Raw genomic sequence first — 19,193 nt, forward strand, 5'->3', positions numbered from 1 at the left:
CCCATTATAAGATCTGTCAGCATCACTGCCCCCATCATAACACCTGTCAGCATCACTGCCCCATTATAACACCTGTCAGCATCACTGCCCCCATTATAACACCTGTGAATAATATATCTCCCATCTCATCTCATTACATTAATATTCCCCATATAGCACCCAAACAATGCAAAGCCAATGATACACAGGTCAAGCATATGTAAAGCCTTGTTCCACGCATCATGGTGCCAACATTAAAGAGCATTAGGGAAAATTATCCAAATTCAGCTCAGAAATACTGAATGAGAGAGCCTATAATTTTGGGGTATTTCCTGGCACACAGTGATAGTGACATGACATTGCACTTGTCATGTGATTGTGATGATCCTTGAGTACAGACAGGGTACCCCTGGCATGGAATGTGCTAAGCTGGGCAATGACACTCCTTTTATGGGGTGGGAGAATTAGCTTAGAGGAAAGGGCTGGTGGTGAGTGGCATGGCGTTGGCACTGACGGAGCATGGGTGAACCGAAGAGGTGGGCAAGACCTGGGGGACTGGGTGACTGACTGATTGATTGGGGACAGCGTCCAATCTGGTGCAAGCGTAAACCTGTCCCCTTGGTGGTGATTGGCTGGCTGCATAGCACTGACCTGCCCAGTTGGTGCAGAGAGGACACACTGTGCAGAGGAGACCACAGTGCTTCCAGCTCCCCCTGCAGCATGGCGTAATCCAGGGCTCTGCTGCTCCTGACAACCAGGGTGGAGCAGACCACGAGGGAGAACAGGGGTGTGGCATTTGGTTTTTAGCAGGGAGGGGAGCAGGGTTAGAGTCATTTAGCGTGCAGGTTTGAAATTAATTTAAGTGTTTTTTACTCCATGTTTTTACTTCTTTAAGAAAACCTTCCTGCTACGTTATTATGGTGTGTATGTTGTCTCTGTCAACAAAAACATTCTTCTATAATGACGTAATTTGATAAAGTGATATTACCAGGCATGTATGCTTATTGCTTCGTGATTTGCTGTCCTCTTGTGGACTGAAATTGTACTGTATTCCTTTTGCCTTTAGACTTCCTCATTTTGTGGTGGCAATCTGAACCAAATAATAGCCAGCCACTCTAAACTCCCCAATGGAATTACATTTGTGCCAAATTAGGTTTAAGATCTTATTGGCACAAATGTACTTCAATACAGCCCTGACCATAGAGAACCCGGAGAACACAACAAATGCCTTTGTTTGAGCAACAGAGACATTAAAAACAAAACACAGCAGCTTGCTCATTGGTGCTCTCACTCTCTGCCACTATTCATCCAAATGGTGCTCTCACTCTCTGCCACTATTCATCCAAATGGTGCTCTCCAAATGGTGCTCTCACTCTCTGCCACTATTCATCCAAATGGTGCTCTCACTCTCTGCCACTATTCATCCAAATGGTGCTCTCCAAATGGTGCTCTCACTCTCTGCCACTATTCATCCAAATGGTGCTCTCACTCTCTGCCACTATTCATCCAAATGGTGCTCTCACTCTCTGCCACTATTCATCCAAATGGTGCTCTCACTCTCTGCCACTATTCATCCAAATGGTGCTCTCACTCTCTGCCACTATTCATCCAAATGGTGCTCTCACTCTCTGCCACTATTCATCCAAATGGTGCTCTCACTCTCTGCCACTATTCATCCAAATGGTGCTCTCACTCTCTGCCACTATTCATCCAAATGGTGCTCTCCAAATGGTGCTCTCACTCTCTGCCACTATTCATCCAAATGGTGCTCTCACTCTCTGCCACTATTCATCCAAATGGTGCTCTCCAAATGGTGCTCTCCAAATGGTGCTCTCACTCTCTGCCACTATTCATCCAAATGGTGCTCTCACTCTCTGCCACTATTCATCCAAATGGTGCTCTCACTCTCTGCCACTATTCATCCAAATGGTGCTCTCACTCTCTGCCACTATTCATCCAAATGGTGCTCTCACTCTCTGCCACTATTCATCCAAATGGTGCTCTCCAAATGGTGCTCTCCAAATGGTGCTCTCCAAATGGTGCTCTCCAAATGGTGCTCTCACTCTCTGCCACTATTCATCCAAATGGTGCTCTCACTCTCTGCCACTATTCATCCAAATGGTGCTCTCACTCTCTGCCACTATTCATCCAAATGGTGCTCTCACTCTCTGCCACTATTCATCCAAATGGTGCTCTCACTCTCTGCCACTATTCATCCAAATGGTGCTCTCACTCTCTGCCACTATTCATCCAAATGGTGCTCTCACTCTCTGCCACTATTCATCCAAATGGTGCTCTCACTCTCTGCCACTATTCATCCAAATGGTGCTCTCACTCTCTGCCACTATTCATCCAAATGGTGCTCTCACTCTCTGCCACTATTCATCCAAATGGTGCTCTCACTCTCTGCCACTATTCATCCAAATGGTGCTCTCACTCTCTGCCACTATTCATCCAAATGGTGCTCTCACTCTCTGCCACTATTCATCCAAATGGTGCTCTCCAAATGGTGCTCTCCAAATGGTGCTCTCACTCTCTGCCACTATTCATCCAAATGGTGCTCTCACTCTCTGCCACTATTCATCCAAATGGTGCTCTCCAAATGGTGCTCTCACTCTCTGCCACTATTCATCCAAATGGTGCTCTCCAAATGGTGCTCTCACTCTCTGCCACTATTCATCCAAATGGTGCTCTCACTCTCTGCCACTATTCATCCAAATGGTGCTCTCCAAATGGTGCTCTCACTCTCTGCCACTATTCATCCAAATGGTGCTCTCCAAATGGTGCTCTCACTCTCTGCCACTATTCATCCAAATGGTGCTCTCCAAATGGTGCTCTCACTCTCTGCCACTATTCATCCAAATGGTGCTCTCACTCTCTGCCACTATTCATCCAAATGGTGCTCTCACTCTCTGCCACTATTCATCCAAATGGTGCTCTCACTCTCTGCCACTATTCATCCAAATGGGGGTTCATTTTGTTTGTCATTATGTGAAAATGAATAGGATACCAAATACATTGTGTCCCTCTGTGTCTAGCCCAGTCTGTGTCTGCCTGCTTCAGAAAGAGATGTCATCTAGAGACAACGTGCTAGAAACCTCAGTCAGTCAGTGTGAGATGATGAGACTATAGCTTAGTTTGTGGTGACTCACTGTCTGTCTGAGCAGAAGCTGAAGGGGGCATCGTGTTTGTGATGTTGCGGAAACGCTACGGTATGAGGAGTTTATCATTTCAGGCCAAGCCGTTACGTTGTGGGAACGTTTAATAAATGAAGGATGAGGAAACCGTCATCGGAGCTCTGGCATGTGTAGGGGGTGGGAGTCTGACAGTGCTTAATCCCACGCCTGAGTGAGCACAGCTTGTCTGACTGTGTGTGTTTGCTATAGTCTCTTTTAGTATGCCTGTTAACTGGAATGCCAAGAGCTGGAAGCCTGACCATCTCCTTTCTCCTCGTCACACCTCCGTTTGAAATGGTGCCATGGGCAATGTGTGTGTGTGGTTAGTCTGTGTGTGTATGTGTGTACATGTATGGATTTGAGAGAGAAAGAGAGAGTGGGCATGAGGATTTATGTGTGTGTTTGCTTGCGTGTTTGAAATGCAAAATAATTATTGTTGTTAGTCTAGGTTCCTTTCCACCTGAATGTGTTACCAAGTCATACAGTGCATTCGGAAACTATTCAGGCACCTTGACCTTTTCCATTTTTTTTTTTAAGGTTACAGCCTTATTCTACAATGGATCATTTTTTAAATTTGATTTTTGAATGACAAAGCAAAAACAGGTTTTTAGAATGTATAAAAAAACTTAAATGACACATTTACACAAGTATTCAGACCCTTTACTCAGTACTTTTTTCAGGTCTCTCCAGAGATGTTTGATTTGGTTCAAGTCTGGCTGTGTCCTTAGGGTCATCACCCTGTTGGAAGGTGAACCTTCACCCCAGTATGAGGTCCTGAGGTTTTCATCAAGGACCTCTCTGTACTTTGCTCTGTTCATCTTTCCCTCAATCCTCAATCCCAGTCCCTGCTCCTGAAAAACATCCCCACAGCATGATGCTGCCACCACCCTGCTTCACTGTAGGGATGGAGCCAGGTTTCCTCCAGACGTGACGCTTCGCATTCAGGCCAAAGAGTTCAATCTTGGTTTCATCAGACCACAGAATCTTGTTTCTCATGGTCTGAGATTCCTTTAGGTGCCTTTTGGAAAACTCCAAGCGGGCTGTCATGTGCCTTTTGCTGAGGGGCTTCTGTCTGGCCTGATTGGTGGAGTGCTGCAGAGATGGTTGTCCTTCTGGAAGGTTCTCCCATCTCCAGAGAGGAACTCTGGAGCTCTGTCATAGTGACCATTGGGTTCTTGGTCACCTTCCTGACCAAGACACTTCTCCCCTGATTGCTTAGTTTGCCTGGGCAGCTAGTCTCGGAGCTCTATGGACAATCCATTCGACCTTGTGACTTCTTGCTCTGACATGCACTATCAACTGTGGGACCTTATATAAACAGGTGTGTGCCTTTCCAAATCATGTCCAATCAATTGAATTTACCACAGGTGGACTCCAATCAAGTTGTAGAAATGTCTAAAGGATGATCAATAGAAATAGGATGGACCTGAGCTCAGTTTCGAGTCTAGTAGCAAAGGGTCTGAATACTTATGTACATAAGGTATAATTATTATTATTATTTTTATAAATTTGCAAACATTTCTAAAAACCTGCATTAAAGATCCCATGGCACTTATTGTAAGAGTAGGGGTGTTAACCCCAATCTGGCCCTCAAACCATCACGGTCACCTAATAATCCCCAGTTTACAATTGGTTCATTCATCCCCCTCCTCTCCCCTGTAACTATTCCCCAGGTCGTTGCTGCAAATGAGAATGTGTTCTCAGTCAACTTACCTAGTAAAATAACGGATAAATAAATAAATTGATTTGCTTTGTCATTATGGGGCATTGTGTGTAGATTTAATCAATTTTAGAATAAGTCTATAACATAACAAAATGTGGAAAAAGTAAAGGGGTCTGAATACTTTCCGAATGCACTGTATGTCATTATGCTTACATGTCCATTGTCCATGCGATGAAACTTTGGCACTGAGCTTACTTGCGTGGCGGTAGCTGGTCGCTCAGAGACTGCTGGGTGGCCTTGAGGTAACTCTGACGGCGGGCGGCCATTTTGGGCGAGGGCTTGGGGCTGCCGTCCGAGTCGTCGCTGTCCTCTAGGTCACCCATGGCCTTCACGTAGCTGCCGCTCCGCATGCGCCGACATGGGATCTCATTGGCTCCTCCTCCTCCGCCGCTGCGACCCAGCGTGCTACTCCAGTCCCCCTGCAAGAAGCAGCAACCCAGATATGTTTTTCTATACGACCTTATATCCTTATGCCATTTATATTGACAGGATTGTGACAGTATAATATATTTTTTTACATAATGTCATTTGTTTTACAGTATTCACTCTATAATCTACTGTATCTACAGTATCTACAGTATCTACAGTATTCACTCTATAATCTACAGTATCTACAGTATCTACAGTATCTACAGTATTCACTCTATAATCTACTGTATCTACAGTATCTACAGTATCTACAGTATTCACTCTATAATCTACAGTAGCTACAGTATCTACAGTATCTACAGTATCTACAGTATTCACTCTATAATCTACAGTATCTACAGTATTCACTCTATAATCTACAGTATCTACAGTATCTACAGTATCTACAGTATCTACAGTATTCACTCTATAATCTACAGTATCTACAGTATCTACAGTATCTACAGTATTCACTCTATAATCTACAGTATCTACAGTATCTACAGTATCTACAGTATTCACTCTATAATCTACAGTATCTACAGTATCTACAGTATTCACTCTATAATCTACAGTATCTACAGTATCTACAGTATCTACAGTATCTACAGTATTCACTCTATAATCTACAGTATCTACAGTATCTACAGTATCTACAGTATTCACTATATAATCTACAGTATCTACAGTATCTACAGTATCTACAGTATTCACTCTATAATCTACAGTATCTACAGTATCTACAGTATCTACAGTATTCACTCTATAATCTACAGTATCTACAGTATCTACAGTATCTACAGTATTCACTCTATAATCTACAGTATCTACAGTATCTACAGTATCTACAGTATTCACTCTATAATCTACAGTATCTACAGTATCTACAGTATCTACAGTATCTACAGTATTCACTCTATAATCTACAGTATCTACAGTATCTACAGTATCTACAGTATTCACTCTATAATCTACAGTATCTACAGTATCTACAGTATCTACAGTATCTACAGTATTCACTCTATAATCTACAGTATCTACAGTATCTACAGTATCTACAGTATCTACAGTATTCACTCTATAATCTACAGTATCTACAGTATCTACAGTATCTACAGTATTCACTCTATAATCTACAGTATCTACAGTATCTACAGTATCTACAGTATCTACAGTATTCACTCTATAATCTACAGTATCTACAGTATCTACCGTATCTACAGTATCTACAGTATCTACCGTATCTACCGTATCTACAGTATCTACAGTATCTACAGTATTCACTCTATAATCTACAGTATCTACAGTATCTACAGTATCTACAGTATGGGCTAAAGAGGATCCAAAATGTATCACTGAGAGACTCCCACTCTACTTTTCTTGACCATAGATATGGTTTTATCGATTACACAATAAATAAATACAATTATTTGAGTGCTACGGGGCAGTTACCAACTCCTCCCTGAATATCTTTACTTTGAAACTTGAAAACAAAGTCAAAACAATTCTGTAGGTAGACTTGGAACTGACATTTATATAACAGCATGTTAATGTCCCATGGAATTGTGTGTGCCGTTTACAGTGGTATGTCATAAATGTCAGCACATAAAGTCAGGCTCATAAAAGAAAACATTTGCAGAAATGGCCATATTTTAGTAAACGGAACAAACTGACAGCTGACTGAGACATAGTGGAGGAATAATCAACCTGACACTCAAATGGTCCAACACTTACAGTACTTTTATGTTTTGATCCAAACAGGTCTTTGTCAGACCTGTCAGACTGTCTTGACAGTAAATATATTTGTATTTAAGCTTTATTCTTTGTCTCCACATTTGTTTTATGTCCAGCACTTCATCCGATATGATGATAACTGTTTGACAACAGAAATTGTTTAGATAATACTCACCTGTCGGCCCACTTGCAGGTAGTGGCAGGCCAGCTCCTGCTGGCACGACTTGGACTTGAGCATGGACCGGTCTAGGGTAGCCGAGTGGCCCTTCTGCAGCACCTGCCTGGGCTGTCCCAGGGTCAGCGTCGACCACGAACCTCCCTTTATAAAGTCATTAGTGTTCACTCCCATGCTGATCCCTCCTCCCCCTCCTCCCCCACCTCCGGGTCCTGCCAGCATCTGCTGGTACTTCATGACTTCGCTGCTGCTCTTAGACGAACTAATGGTGTTGTAGCCACTGTGGACCACGTAGCGGCTCTGCTGTCCCTGCTGCTGCTGTAGTGCCCCCTGCTGAGCATCGTAGGTAATACCATGGGTGGTGTGCTGGGTGGCATGGGTGGTGGGGCGTCCCAGCGTCATGGCTATGGGGTTGCGGTAGTTGCTGAGGTCGGCGTTGTCCAGGTCGTCCGAGCTCCAGTAGCCCGACATGTTGGAACGCGGCCGCCGCTTGCCCGTCCCGCCCCCATCTGACTTGGCTCCGCCCCGGTCTTTGCTCTTTGCTCGCCGGTCCCGCTTCCCGCTGTCCTCGGTTCCGGACGAGGTCCCGCCGCTACCGCTACCTGTCCCCGAACGCCCGTTGACGCCCTTGAGGTTGTGACCGTCCATGGACTGTGACTTGGCGAAGAGCTTCTGGACGGAGCACATCAGGTTACGGATGCGCCCGGGGCTGTCGGTGCGCTGCTTGGAGGCGACGGAGAGGGCAGCCGATGTGCTCCGGTGGAACTGCAGCGTGCTGAAGCCGTCACGAGGCCCCCCGGGCAGCTGCTTCTCCAACTGGTCCAACAGGTTGGGCTGCAACTGCCGGTTCATCTTGGCCCCGCCGGAGATAGTAGCCGAACCACTGGTGATCATGGCCCCCCGGCTGCTCTGCAGGCCCCCCATTCCATGCATCCCCATCCCCATCGACATGGAGGTGCCCAGGGTTCCTGTACTTATGCCGCCGATGCTGTCCTCTTGTGGCGGGGAGAAGTCGCTGGGGTCATAATGGGAGTTGTAGTGGGCATGGGGGAAGGTGCTGCTGTTGGACAGCTGGTTGTTGAGGGGGAGGGAGTAGTCCGGGGGCAGGGATCCCTGGTTATGGTGGGCTTCCATACTGGGGTTGTAGTGGCGGGGATCCATGGTGCCGTAGTGGTCCATGCTGGTGGGGCTGAGGAGATAGGGGCTCCGAGGCAGGGTGGAGGCCTGGTGTGAGTACAGGGGCTCCGGGGGGCCCTGGGTGGGGTCGCAGGAGTCAGACAGATGGCGGTTGCGTTTGGCTCCTAACCCTTTCATGGTGGTCAAGAGGGGCCCCCTTCTAGAAGACTCCCCAGCCAGGAAGAGACGACAGGCCTGGAGGATAAGTCCTACAAAAAAAAGAGAGATAGCGAGAGTAGGTTCTGCCCAGACAGACCGAAACGCACAGATGCATGCTGTCATGCTGTACACACAAATATGCACACGAGCACACCCCTGAAGGCACCATTGTACAATATAATATACCCACTTTCAAAAACACGCACGCATGCACACACACCATTTTGATCATAGAGTACATAAATGTGCAAACACACCCATTTATGCTCAGAAACAGACTAGCCCCCTGAGGGCTGTGAAGGAAATATTTAGATCTCAATGAGCCAGCTTCCCACAGCTTTCCATGGTGAACATCAGTGTTGAATCACTGGAAGTGAAATGAAACAATGCAGTTCAGGGGGTTCATTTTAATTTTGTCTTGTGGAAACCAACAAATGTTAGCAGTCATGAACAACTACAGCTATGGCATTGTATAGTCAATGTGTGTGTGTGTGTGTGTGTGTGTGTGAGTGAGACAGAGAGAGAGAGAGAGAGAGAGAGAGAGAGAGAGAGAGAGAGAGAGAGAGAGAGAGAGAGAGAGAGAGAAATTCAAAAGGAAATTATCTCAACAGAGGATAATGTCCTCCTGTGTGCTACCTATATCCCACCACTAGAATCCCCATACTTTAATGAAGACAGCTTCTCCATCCTACAGGGGAGATCAACCATTTCCAGGCTCAGGGACATGTACTAGTCTGTGGCGACTTAAACACCAGAACTGGACAAGAACCGGACACCCTCAGAACACAGGGGGACAAATACCTACCTGGAGGTGTCAGCATTCCCTCCCCCATATGCCCCCCCTAGACACAACAACGACAACATAACCAACAAAAATGGGTCACAACTCATGCAGCTCTGTCGCATGCTGGGTATGTACATAGTTGATGGTAGGCGTCGAGGGGACACCTATGGTAGGTACACCTATAGCTCATCTCCTGGCAGTAGTAATGTAGACTACTTTATCACTGACCTCAACCCAGAGTCTCTTAGAGCGTTCACAGTCAGTCCACTGACACCCATATCAGATCACAACAAAATCAGATTTTACTTGAACAGAGCAATACTCAATCATGAGGCATCAAAGCCAAAGGAACTGAATAATATTAAGAAATGCTATAGATGGAAGGAAAGTAGTGTGGAAACCTACCAAAAAACAATTAGGCAAATTCAATCCCTTTTAGACAACTTCCTGGACAATACATTTTACTGTGATAGTGAAGGTGCAAACTTGGCAGTAGAATCATAAACAGTATATTTGAGCTCTCAGATTCCCTATCAAATCTAAAACTGTTAACAACAATGACAAATAGTTTGATGAAGAATGGAAAAACCTAAGAAAGAAATTAAGAAACCTATCCAACCAAAAACATGGAGATCCAGAAAACCTGAGCCTACATCTTCAATATGGTGAATCACTAAAACAATACAGAAATACACTACGGAAAAAGAAGGAATAGCATGTCAGAAATAAGCTCAATGTAATTGAAGAATCTATAGAATCTAACCACTTCTGGGAAAATTGGAACACACTAAACAAACAACAACACGAAGGATTATCTATCCAAAACAGAGATGTATGGATAAACCACATCTCCAATATTTTGGGCTGTATAACAAACAAACATGGGAGGGAGGTGACCAAGAACCCAATGGTCACTCTAACAGAGCTCTAGAGAGTAAACTCCCTAAACAAACATGGGGCATGGAGCTGAGGTCTATGGTGATAGGTGGGATGGGCTGAGAGTGGCTGAGGGGTGGGATTAAAGATCTGAGGTCTATGGTGATAGGTGGGATGGGCTGAGAGTGGCTGAGGGGTGGGATTAAAGAGCTGAGGTCTATGGTGATAGGTGGGATGGGCTGAGAGTGGCTGAGGGGTGGGATTAAAGAGCTGAGGTCTATGGTGATAGGTGGGATGGGCTGAGAGAGGCTGAGGGGTGGGATTAAAGAGCTGAGGTCTATGGTGATAGGTGGGAGGGGCTGAGAGTGGCTGAGGGGTGGGATTAAAGAGCTTATGTTTGGTAATGTATTATTGTTATGTGACTGCTTTATATAAAAGTACCACATACGTAAAATATACATATAAAATGTATGAATATGTAGCAAAAAAGCTGTAAAAAATTTTTTTTTTAAAAGAACCAACAGCATAAACAAACAGTGCCTTCAGAAAGGATTCAGACCCCATGACTTTTTCCACATTTTGTTACATTACAGCCTTATTCTAAAATTGATTTAAAAAAGCTCAGATGCATCCTGTTTCCATTGAATATCCTTGAGATGTTTCTACAACTTGATTGGAGTCCACCTGTGGTAAATTCAATTGATTGGACATGATTTGTAAAGGCACATATCTGTCTATATAATGTTCTACAGTGCATGTCAGAGCAAAAACCAAGCTATGAGGTCAAAGGAATTTGCCATTAGAGCTCTGAGACAGGGTTGTGTTGAGGTACAGATCTGGGGAAGGGCAAGAAAAAAAATATGCAGCATTGAAGGTCCCAAAGAACACAGTGGCATCCATCATTCTTAAATAGAAGAAGTTTAGAGCCACCAAGACTCTTGGTCAGGGAGGTGACCAAGAACCCAATGGTCACTCTAACAGAGCTCTAGAGAGTAAACTCCCTAAATACAGGTGTGCCAAACTTGTAGCGTCATACCCAAGAAGGCTGTAACCGCTGCCAAAGGTGCTGAGTAAACCTTCTGAATATTTATGTAAATGTTATATTTCAGTTTATTTGTATATTTTATTTGCAACAATTTCTAAAAACCTGTTTTTGCTTTGTCATTATGGGGTATTGTGTGTAGATTGATGAGGGAAAAAAAACAATTGAATACATTTTTGAACAAGACTCTAACCTAACAAAATGTGAATAAAGTCAAGCGTTCTGAATACTTTCCAAAGGCACTGTACATGATCAAATACAAATCTTAGAGTCAACTATTTAAGACTACCAGAACCCACTGTATTCTCCAAAAACATTGAATAAACTCCAGGACAAAATACAAACCCTCCCACCCAAAAAGTCCTGTGGTGTTGATGGTATCAATTAAATGATAAAATACACAGACCACAAATTCCAATGGGCTATTCTTAAACTCTTTAACATCATCCTCAGCTCTGGCATCTTCCCCAATATTTGGAACTAAGGACTGATGACCCCAATCCACAAAAGTGGACACAATTTTGACCCCAATAACTACTGTCATGTCTTTACTATCATTAACTGAAGACTTCTAGTTTTATCAAAGATTCTCTGTAATTAGTTATTAGACTGATTAATCATGTAACCGTAATTACTAGGAAGTCGGGGCACCAAGGAAAAATATTCAGATTAGAAAGTTATCATTTCCTAAAATAACTTTTCAGATATTTTATCTGATCAATTAGTCTTCGAATTAATTAATTATTTACTGTACCTCACGTTAGTCTCATTCCAAACGTCGTAAATTGTTGGTTATCTGCATAGTGTTCACTATGAGTCATCCATACATCAATTGTTCTAAATCATTTATTACATTTATTACTAACTAAGTAATTCACAGAAATGCATAAACAAACAAACAAGGTAAATGTGGTTACATGAAATGATAGGAGAATGTGCCCTAGTGGGCTAAACCGGCATTGGCGGCTTGTTAGACAAAAGGGGAAGTGGGGGTCGACTAAGAAGTCACTACAGAGTGATAATTATAACAATTGAAATGCTAATCCTTTACAAATGAACGCTCACTCATTCGGGAACAATTGCAATCAATATATATATATTTACGCTCAGGGTGTCGTCTTGATCGTTGGTGAAAAGTTAATGTCTTTTGTAGAATTGTCCGTCTCTCTCCCTCTCTCTCTCGGTTGTGGTTAGAGGGGATTGTTCAGAGTGAAATTTGTTATAGAATGGCTGTTTCGGGGGTTGTCGTCGTTCAATGATACCGAATTCCTAGCTGCAGACTAGTAATTCATATTAAAGACTTGTTCTTATTCTGTCTGTATCGATAGTCTAAGAGTTTAACCACGTGGTATGGTTAAAAGATTCAGCAATAGTCTACAACCTTTCTCCTCCAATTGGAGAAAAACATGGTCTGCAGCCTTTAGCCATCTCGTAATTGAGGTAAGCTCGGTCTGCTGATAATTTCTTAAAGTTGGGTTTTATTTGGAATGGCAGAAAAGGGGCTGTCCTAGGAGGCCTGAACCTAAGTGGGCTCAGGTGCGGTCCTCTAATTTAGTTCAAATCAAAAGGGAATTGTATTTTTCTTCATTAAATAGTCCAAAATCATATTACACAATTATACAAACAGTATCATACTCACTCATTCATCTTATACAACAATTAGATAAATTAGGTAAACCTCATATGTGAGGCTATTATATAAACAGCGTTATGGTAATGTGGCCACACCGTCTCCCATGAGCATCCCCAAGTTGTGACAAACGGACCAGTTCGTAGCTGGATTATTCACCGATCTTTTCTACATTCTCCGAAACATGAAATGTTTGTACCTCAAGTTCTGTGAGGTGGAAGGATTTCCTTTGTTTTCCATGAAAATCTACTCTCTCTATACTGTGTGTCCATGAGGAGATTCTCAGGAATTTACGACGTCTCTCTGACCACAGCAACCTAGTTGAAGGAGGAAAGGGGGAGGCAGGGAGAGGAGGATGGGCTTGCTATACCCAAAGAGGCCAACGTCATGACACTACCATGGTATATGCGTCAACAGCAACCCTAGGAAAATCCTCTGCGTTATCATTAACAGCAGACTCGTACATTTCCTCAGCGAAAACTATGTTCTGAGCAAATGTCAAATTGGCTTTTTACCAAATTACCGTACGACAGACCACATATTCACCCTGCACACCCTAATTGACAAACAAACAAACCAAAACAAAGGTAAAGTTTTCTCATACTTTTGTTGATTAGACAAATTCCATCTAGAAACAAGACAAGACAAGAAGGGCCTTCTACGTCATCAAAAGGAACATAAAATTCGACATACCAATTAGGTTCTGGCTAAAAATACTTTAATCAGTTATAAATTCAGCAAAAAAAGAAACGGCCCTTTTCCAGGACCCTGTCTTTCAAAGATAATTTGTAAAAACCTAAATAACTTCACAGATCTTCATTGTAAGGGCTTGTAGGCCTGTTGTAAGGCGGGTCCTCACCAGACATCACCGGCAACAATGTCGCCTACAAACCCACCATCGCTGGACCAGACAGGACTGGCAGGATTGGCACTTCACTGACTAGTCGCGGTTTTGTCTCACCAGGGTGATGGTCGGTTTCGCATTTATCCTCGAAGGCATATTCTTTACACTGAGGCCTGTACTCTGGAGCGGGATCGATATGGAGGTGGAGGGTCCATCATGGTCTGGGGCGGTGTGTTACAGCATCATCGGACTGAGCTTGTTGTCATTGCAGGCAATCTCAACGCTGTGAGTTACAGGAAAGACATCCTCCTCCCTCATGTGGTACACTTCCTGCAGGCTCATCCTGACATGACCCTCCAGCATGACAATGCCACCAGCCCTACTGCTCGTTCTGTGCGTGATTTCCTGCAAGACAGGAATGTCAGTGTTCTGCTATGTCCAGCGAAGAGCCTGGATCTGAGCACGTCTGGGACCTGTTGGATCGGCGAGTGAGGGCTAGGGCCATTCCCCCCAGAAATGTCCGGGAACTTGCAGGTGCCTTGGTGGAAGAGTGGGGTAAAATCTCACAGCAAGAATTGGCAAATCTGGTGCAGTCCATGAGGAGGAGATGCACTGCAGTACTTAATGCAGCTGGTGGCCACACCAGATACTGACTGTTACTTTTGATTTTGACCCCCCATTTGTTCAGGGACACATTATTCCATTTATGTTAGTCACATGTTGTCACGACTTCCGCCGAAGTCGGTCCCTCTCCTTGCTCGGCGTTCGACGTTCGACGTCACCGGCCTTCTAGCCATTGCAGATCCACCTTTCATTTTCCTTTTGTTTTGTCTTTGTTTTACATACCTGGTTTCAATTCCCCAATTACATGTTCATTATTTAACCCTCTGTTTTCCCCATTGTTTTTGTGTTTGTTCGTTGTTAAGTGGTCAGTATTTCTGTGAGCTGGTGTTTGGTTTATTTTCGAGTAAAGTTACGTTTTTACTCAGTTCTGTGTCCTGCGCCAGACTTCGTCCGACCCACTACACACTGACACTTGACACATGACACATGTCTGTGGAACTTGTTCAGTTAATGTCTCAGTTGTTGAATCTTATGTTCATACAAATATTTACACGTGTTAATTAAGTTTTCTGAAAATATACACAGTTGACAGTGAGAGGACGTTTCTTTTTTTGAGTTTTTTGAGTTTAGAATGCATTGTCCTTTATGGTTGTTGTTAATGGTCAAAATCCAGAAAAACTGTTCAATTCTACAACCACATAAAAGGAAGTGGTTCCTAACCCTTCCATAACAAAGCCATCACCTACAGAGAGATTCACCTGGAGAAGAGTCCCCTAAGCAAGCTGGTCCTGGGGCTCTGTTCACAAACACAAACTGATACCACAGAGCCCCAGGACAGCAAAACAATTTGACCCAACCAAATCATGAGAAAACAAAAAGATAATTACTTGACACATTGGAAAGAATTAACAAAAAAACAGAGCAAATTAGAATGCTACTTGGCCCTAAACAGAGAGTACACAGTGGCAGAATATCTGACCAGTGTGACTGACCCAAAATTAAGGAAAGTGTTTACTATGTACAGACTCAGTGAGCATAGCCGTAGGCAGACCTGGCTCTCAAAAGAAGACAGGCTTTGTGTACAATGCCCTCAAAATGAGGTGGAAACTAAGCTGCACCTCCTAACCTCCTGCCAAATGTATGACCATATTAGAGACACATATTTCCCTCAGATTACACAGACCCACAAAGAAATAGAAAACAAATCAAATGTTGATAAACTCCCATATCTATTGGGTGAAATACCACAGTGTGCCATCACAGCAGCAAGATTTGTGACCTGTTTCCACAAGAAAAGGTCAACCAGCGAAGAGCAAACACAATTGTAAATACAACCCATATTTATTTTCCCTTTTGTACTTTAACTATTTGCACATCGTTACAACACTGTATATAGACATTACATGACATTTGAAATGTCTCTCTTCCTTTGGAACTTTTGTTAACTGTTCATTTTATATTGTGTGTGTGTGTGTGTGTGTGTGTGAGAGAGAGAGAGATTGTGTGTGTTGTGTGAGAGAGAGAGCGTGCAATAGAGATAGAGATAGAGAGAGAGAGAGAGAGAGAGAGAGAGAGAGAGTGTGTGTGTGTGTGTTCATGCATGGGGATGGATGGAGATACAGTATGTCGTTGCTCTCAGCATCGCATGAGTAGCCAGCTGAAACCCAGCAAGGAGTCCCCTCCTCTCCTCTCACACGTCCAACATCAAACCTCCACCTCGCTTCTGTTCCACTCTGATAGCAACACCTTCTGCTGCTGACTATCTCCCCTACCTCCCCTTCCACAGCCGGCAGGTACACAGCCACAGCCCTAGTGTCTTGTCACCAGGAGAGCCCTTACCTCCGGGTAGACCCCTCCCTCTTCCCAGCTTCCCATCTGTCTCTCTCTCGCCAGACTCCAAAACAGAAGAGCTTTTCCAACGGGCATCCCTGGCATGAGGCACAAAGGGTGGCACACCGATTGGCATTGTGAGGCAGGTAAAGAGGATTGGGCCGGCGGCGGGTGGCAGGGAGTGGCAGAGGGGGGATGGCTGGTTGGTGCCACTCCAGCAAGCCTGCCCAGCCCCAGACGGTCTGTGCCAGTGCCCTGCCTGGCAAGGTGGTTAAAACCTCTTCAGGATCCAGCCTTTTTTTTCTTCAATTTTCACCTAAAATGACATACCCAAATCTAACTGCCTGTAGCTCAGGACCTGAAGCAAGGATATGCATATTATTGATACCATTTGAAAGGAAACACTTGGAAGTTTGTGGAAATGTTAAATGAATGTAGGAGAACATAACACATTAGATCTGGTAAAAGATAATACATAGAAAAAACATGCTACCCAGGCGCAATGCCAGCCCAGGCGCAATTTAGATTTTGGCCACTAGATGGCAGCTGTGCATGTGCAAAGTTTTAGACTTATCCAATGAATCATTGTATTTCTGGGCCGGCAGGTATCTTAGTGGTTAGAGTGTTGGGCCAGTAACCAAAAGGTTACTAGATTGAATCCCCAAGCTGACAAGGTAAAAATCTGTTGTTCTTCCCCTGAACAAGGCCCACTGTTCCTAGTCTGTCATTGTAAATAAGAATTTGTTCTTAACTGACTTAGTAGTTAAATAGAAAATACATTTCTGTTAAATTTTTTGTATCAAGACTTCCCAAATGCGCCTAATTGGTTTAATAATGCATTTTCAAGTACATAACTGTGCACTCTCCTCAAACAATAGCATGGCATTCTTTCACAGTAATAGCTACTGTAAATTGGCAGTGCAGTTAGATTAACAAGAATTTACAGAAGGTGGATGGATGAAGGCTGATTCCATGGAAGCCATTAATGAAATCTGTGAAATACTGACTAGAATGGCAGTCTGAGTTGCTGTGGAGGCAGGTAGAGAGAGATGTGGCCATAACCAAGCCACACAGATGTAGTATCTCAATTTGAGCCAGTTTTATACAGCAGGAAAATAATCATTCAGCAACAGGAAATGTAAATTATTATGTAGATTATAATTAATGGACATTTCTGTAGGGTTTGATACATTTTTCTTAGGGAAACTCGAGTCTGAAATGTCAGTGGAAATTAGAAGTTTTTTAAACCTCAAATACACTACAAGTTTGCATTTCCAATTGCGCAAGAAAATTTGCAGCAACAAAAGAGTGATCAAATTAATATCCTACACCTGTACATTCATATAAATACAGTATATACAAATGCAGATATCAGTGCCTTGGAATGTATAGTATTTAGCTTTATTGTCTATTGTCTCTATGTCTCTCTAATATTGCCCTGCTACCATCTATTCCATTGTAGAGGGAATCACATCCAATATAATTGACAGTAAGTAACATTCTATGTAAACTTAATGTACAGTAAAGTTTTCTAATCTAATCTGAATTGGGGTTTTGCCTAGCAAATCTTTTGATTGGCTTGAACTGACTAGTTACTGGGACAGCACATTGCTTCACCTCAATTCACAGACCATTTAACTGCAGTGAAAGTGAGTATTCAACTTAACTACCTTAGTAATAAAATGTGCTAAACTTTGTACAACAATCTATTATACAATTTTTGTCCTGTAATAGAGTCCTGTTTCTTGGACAATCCCAATATTAAATGTTGGCATTGACATCCAGCTGGTTTAATAGTGTTTCTCAGTGAAAGAAGAATAGCCCAATGTTTTTTTAGTTTAACCTGAAACCCAGAACTTGTTTCACGGAATAGAAACCAAAGATGATCCAGGTCAGGATGTAGCAACGGGCCTAACTATCAAAATGTTGCTCAAGAACTGGTGCAGTTCAAGTTGTACTGTATCTTGTTCCAGTGGATCAATCTAGGATCAACACACCTTACAGTAAATAAGCTGCTGGAGAGGGACACACCTGCAGATTTCTCTGTACATACAGTATAACGCTTTCAGATTTCTCTGTACATACAGTATAACGCTTTCAGATTTCTCTGTACATACAGTATAACGCTTTCAGATTTCTCTGACAAATCATTATACCACCGTGAAGGAACAGGTCTATCTGGTCTGATCAAAGACCAGACAGTCAATGGTAGAATGGTAGGCTAGAACATTCTCTAAAGAGTCATTGTGTAGAAGCACAGAGTTTTCTAACCCAGAGACACAGCAGTCCAATACTTCTGGGAACACCTCGCAAGCAGGCTCGACAGACCAGACCGGGGTTTGGGGTTTGGGGTTTGGAAAGTCAACTAAAGAAGTGAAACAATTGTCCTTAGTTGTTCATTTTGATTTCTAATGGCACAAGCTAGATTCGAGACAATGTCTAAAGTAGCTGAACATGTTATAAGTCCAACCTCATGAAAGTGACAAACTGACACGTTTTCCATTTTCATCAAAAACAGTCGCACACGAGCAGTGCAGCCCAACATGTCTGTTAGACCCGATGACATGTTTCTACGCATGACTTTAGCTAGCTACCATGACATCACCTACAAGTGTGACCAGGGATTTATAATGGAGAAGCTGTTTCTGGGCATCTCCATACTAAACCTTCTTTGGTACAGTAGAAGTGTGGAATGGGTTGCGTTCACTATGACAGAACAGTGTGCAATGTTGAATTCAACGGAAATGGTACTGTACTGAACGACCAGGTGAAAAACGTTGTGATTACTGTGGCCCAGAGGGCAGTTACCATTAGATGTGCTGAGTTTTGCGATTTCATATAGTCACACCCATACTGATCAGGCCACACTCACCAAACAGGAGCAAACGTACCTCAAAGGCTGTTGAAGACCGGTGCACACCGTTTTGGGAAAATGTGCCTTTCAGGATAAACCGCCACGCAATGTGGCAAACGTTGAGTCAAACTAACCGCACCGCTGTTTTTGTTTGCTAATGACACCATCGTCTGTTTCCATGCTTTTGATTGGTCGCTACAGCTGTTGAGATGGCACAAGGAAGAGGAGAGATTCAGACA

General features: G+C 43.3%; 1 protein-coding gene across 1 annotated transcript in view; it reads right to left on the reverse strand.

Annotated features, from left to right (window-relative positions):
• Positions 1 to 19,193, reverse strand: part of LOC109891640 (disks large-associated protein 4-like) — a 221,173-nt gene that overhangs the window by 67,854 nt on the left and 134,126 nt on the right. Inside the window, exons 4-5 of the mRNA XM_031825626.1 lie at positions 7,196 to 8,580; positions 5,074 to 5,297 (exon numbers count right to left, since the gene is read on the reverse strand). Of these exons, the coding sequence (XP_031681486.1) occupies positions 5,074 to 5,297; positions 7,196 to 8,509 (1,538 nt within the window). The 5' untranslated portion in view covers positions 8,510 to 8,580. The remainder of the gene's footprint in view (positions 1 to 5,073; positions 5,298 to 7,195; positions 8,581 to 19,193) is intronic.

This window comes from Oncorhynchus kisutch, linkage group LG5 (assembly GCF_002021735.2).
Source record: "Oncorhynchus kisutch isolate 150728-3 linkage group LG5, Okis_V2, whole genome shotgun sequence".
In the NCBI taxonomy this organism is placed as follows: Eukaryota; Metazoa; Chordata; class Actinopteri; order Salmoniformes; family Salmonidae; genus Oncorhynchus; species Oncorhynchus kisutch.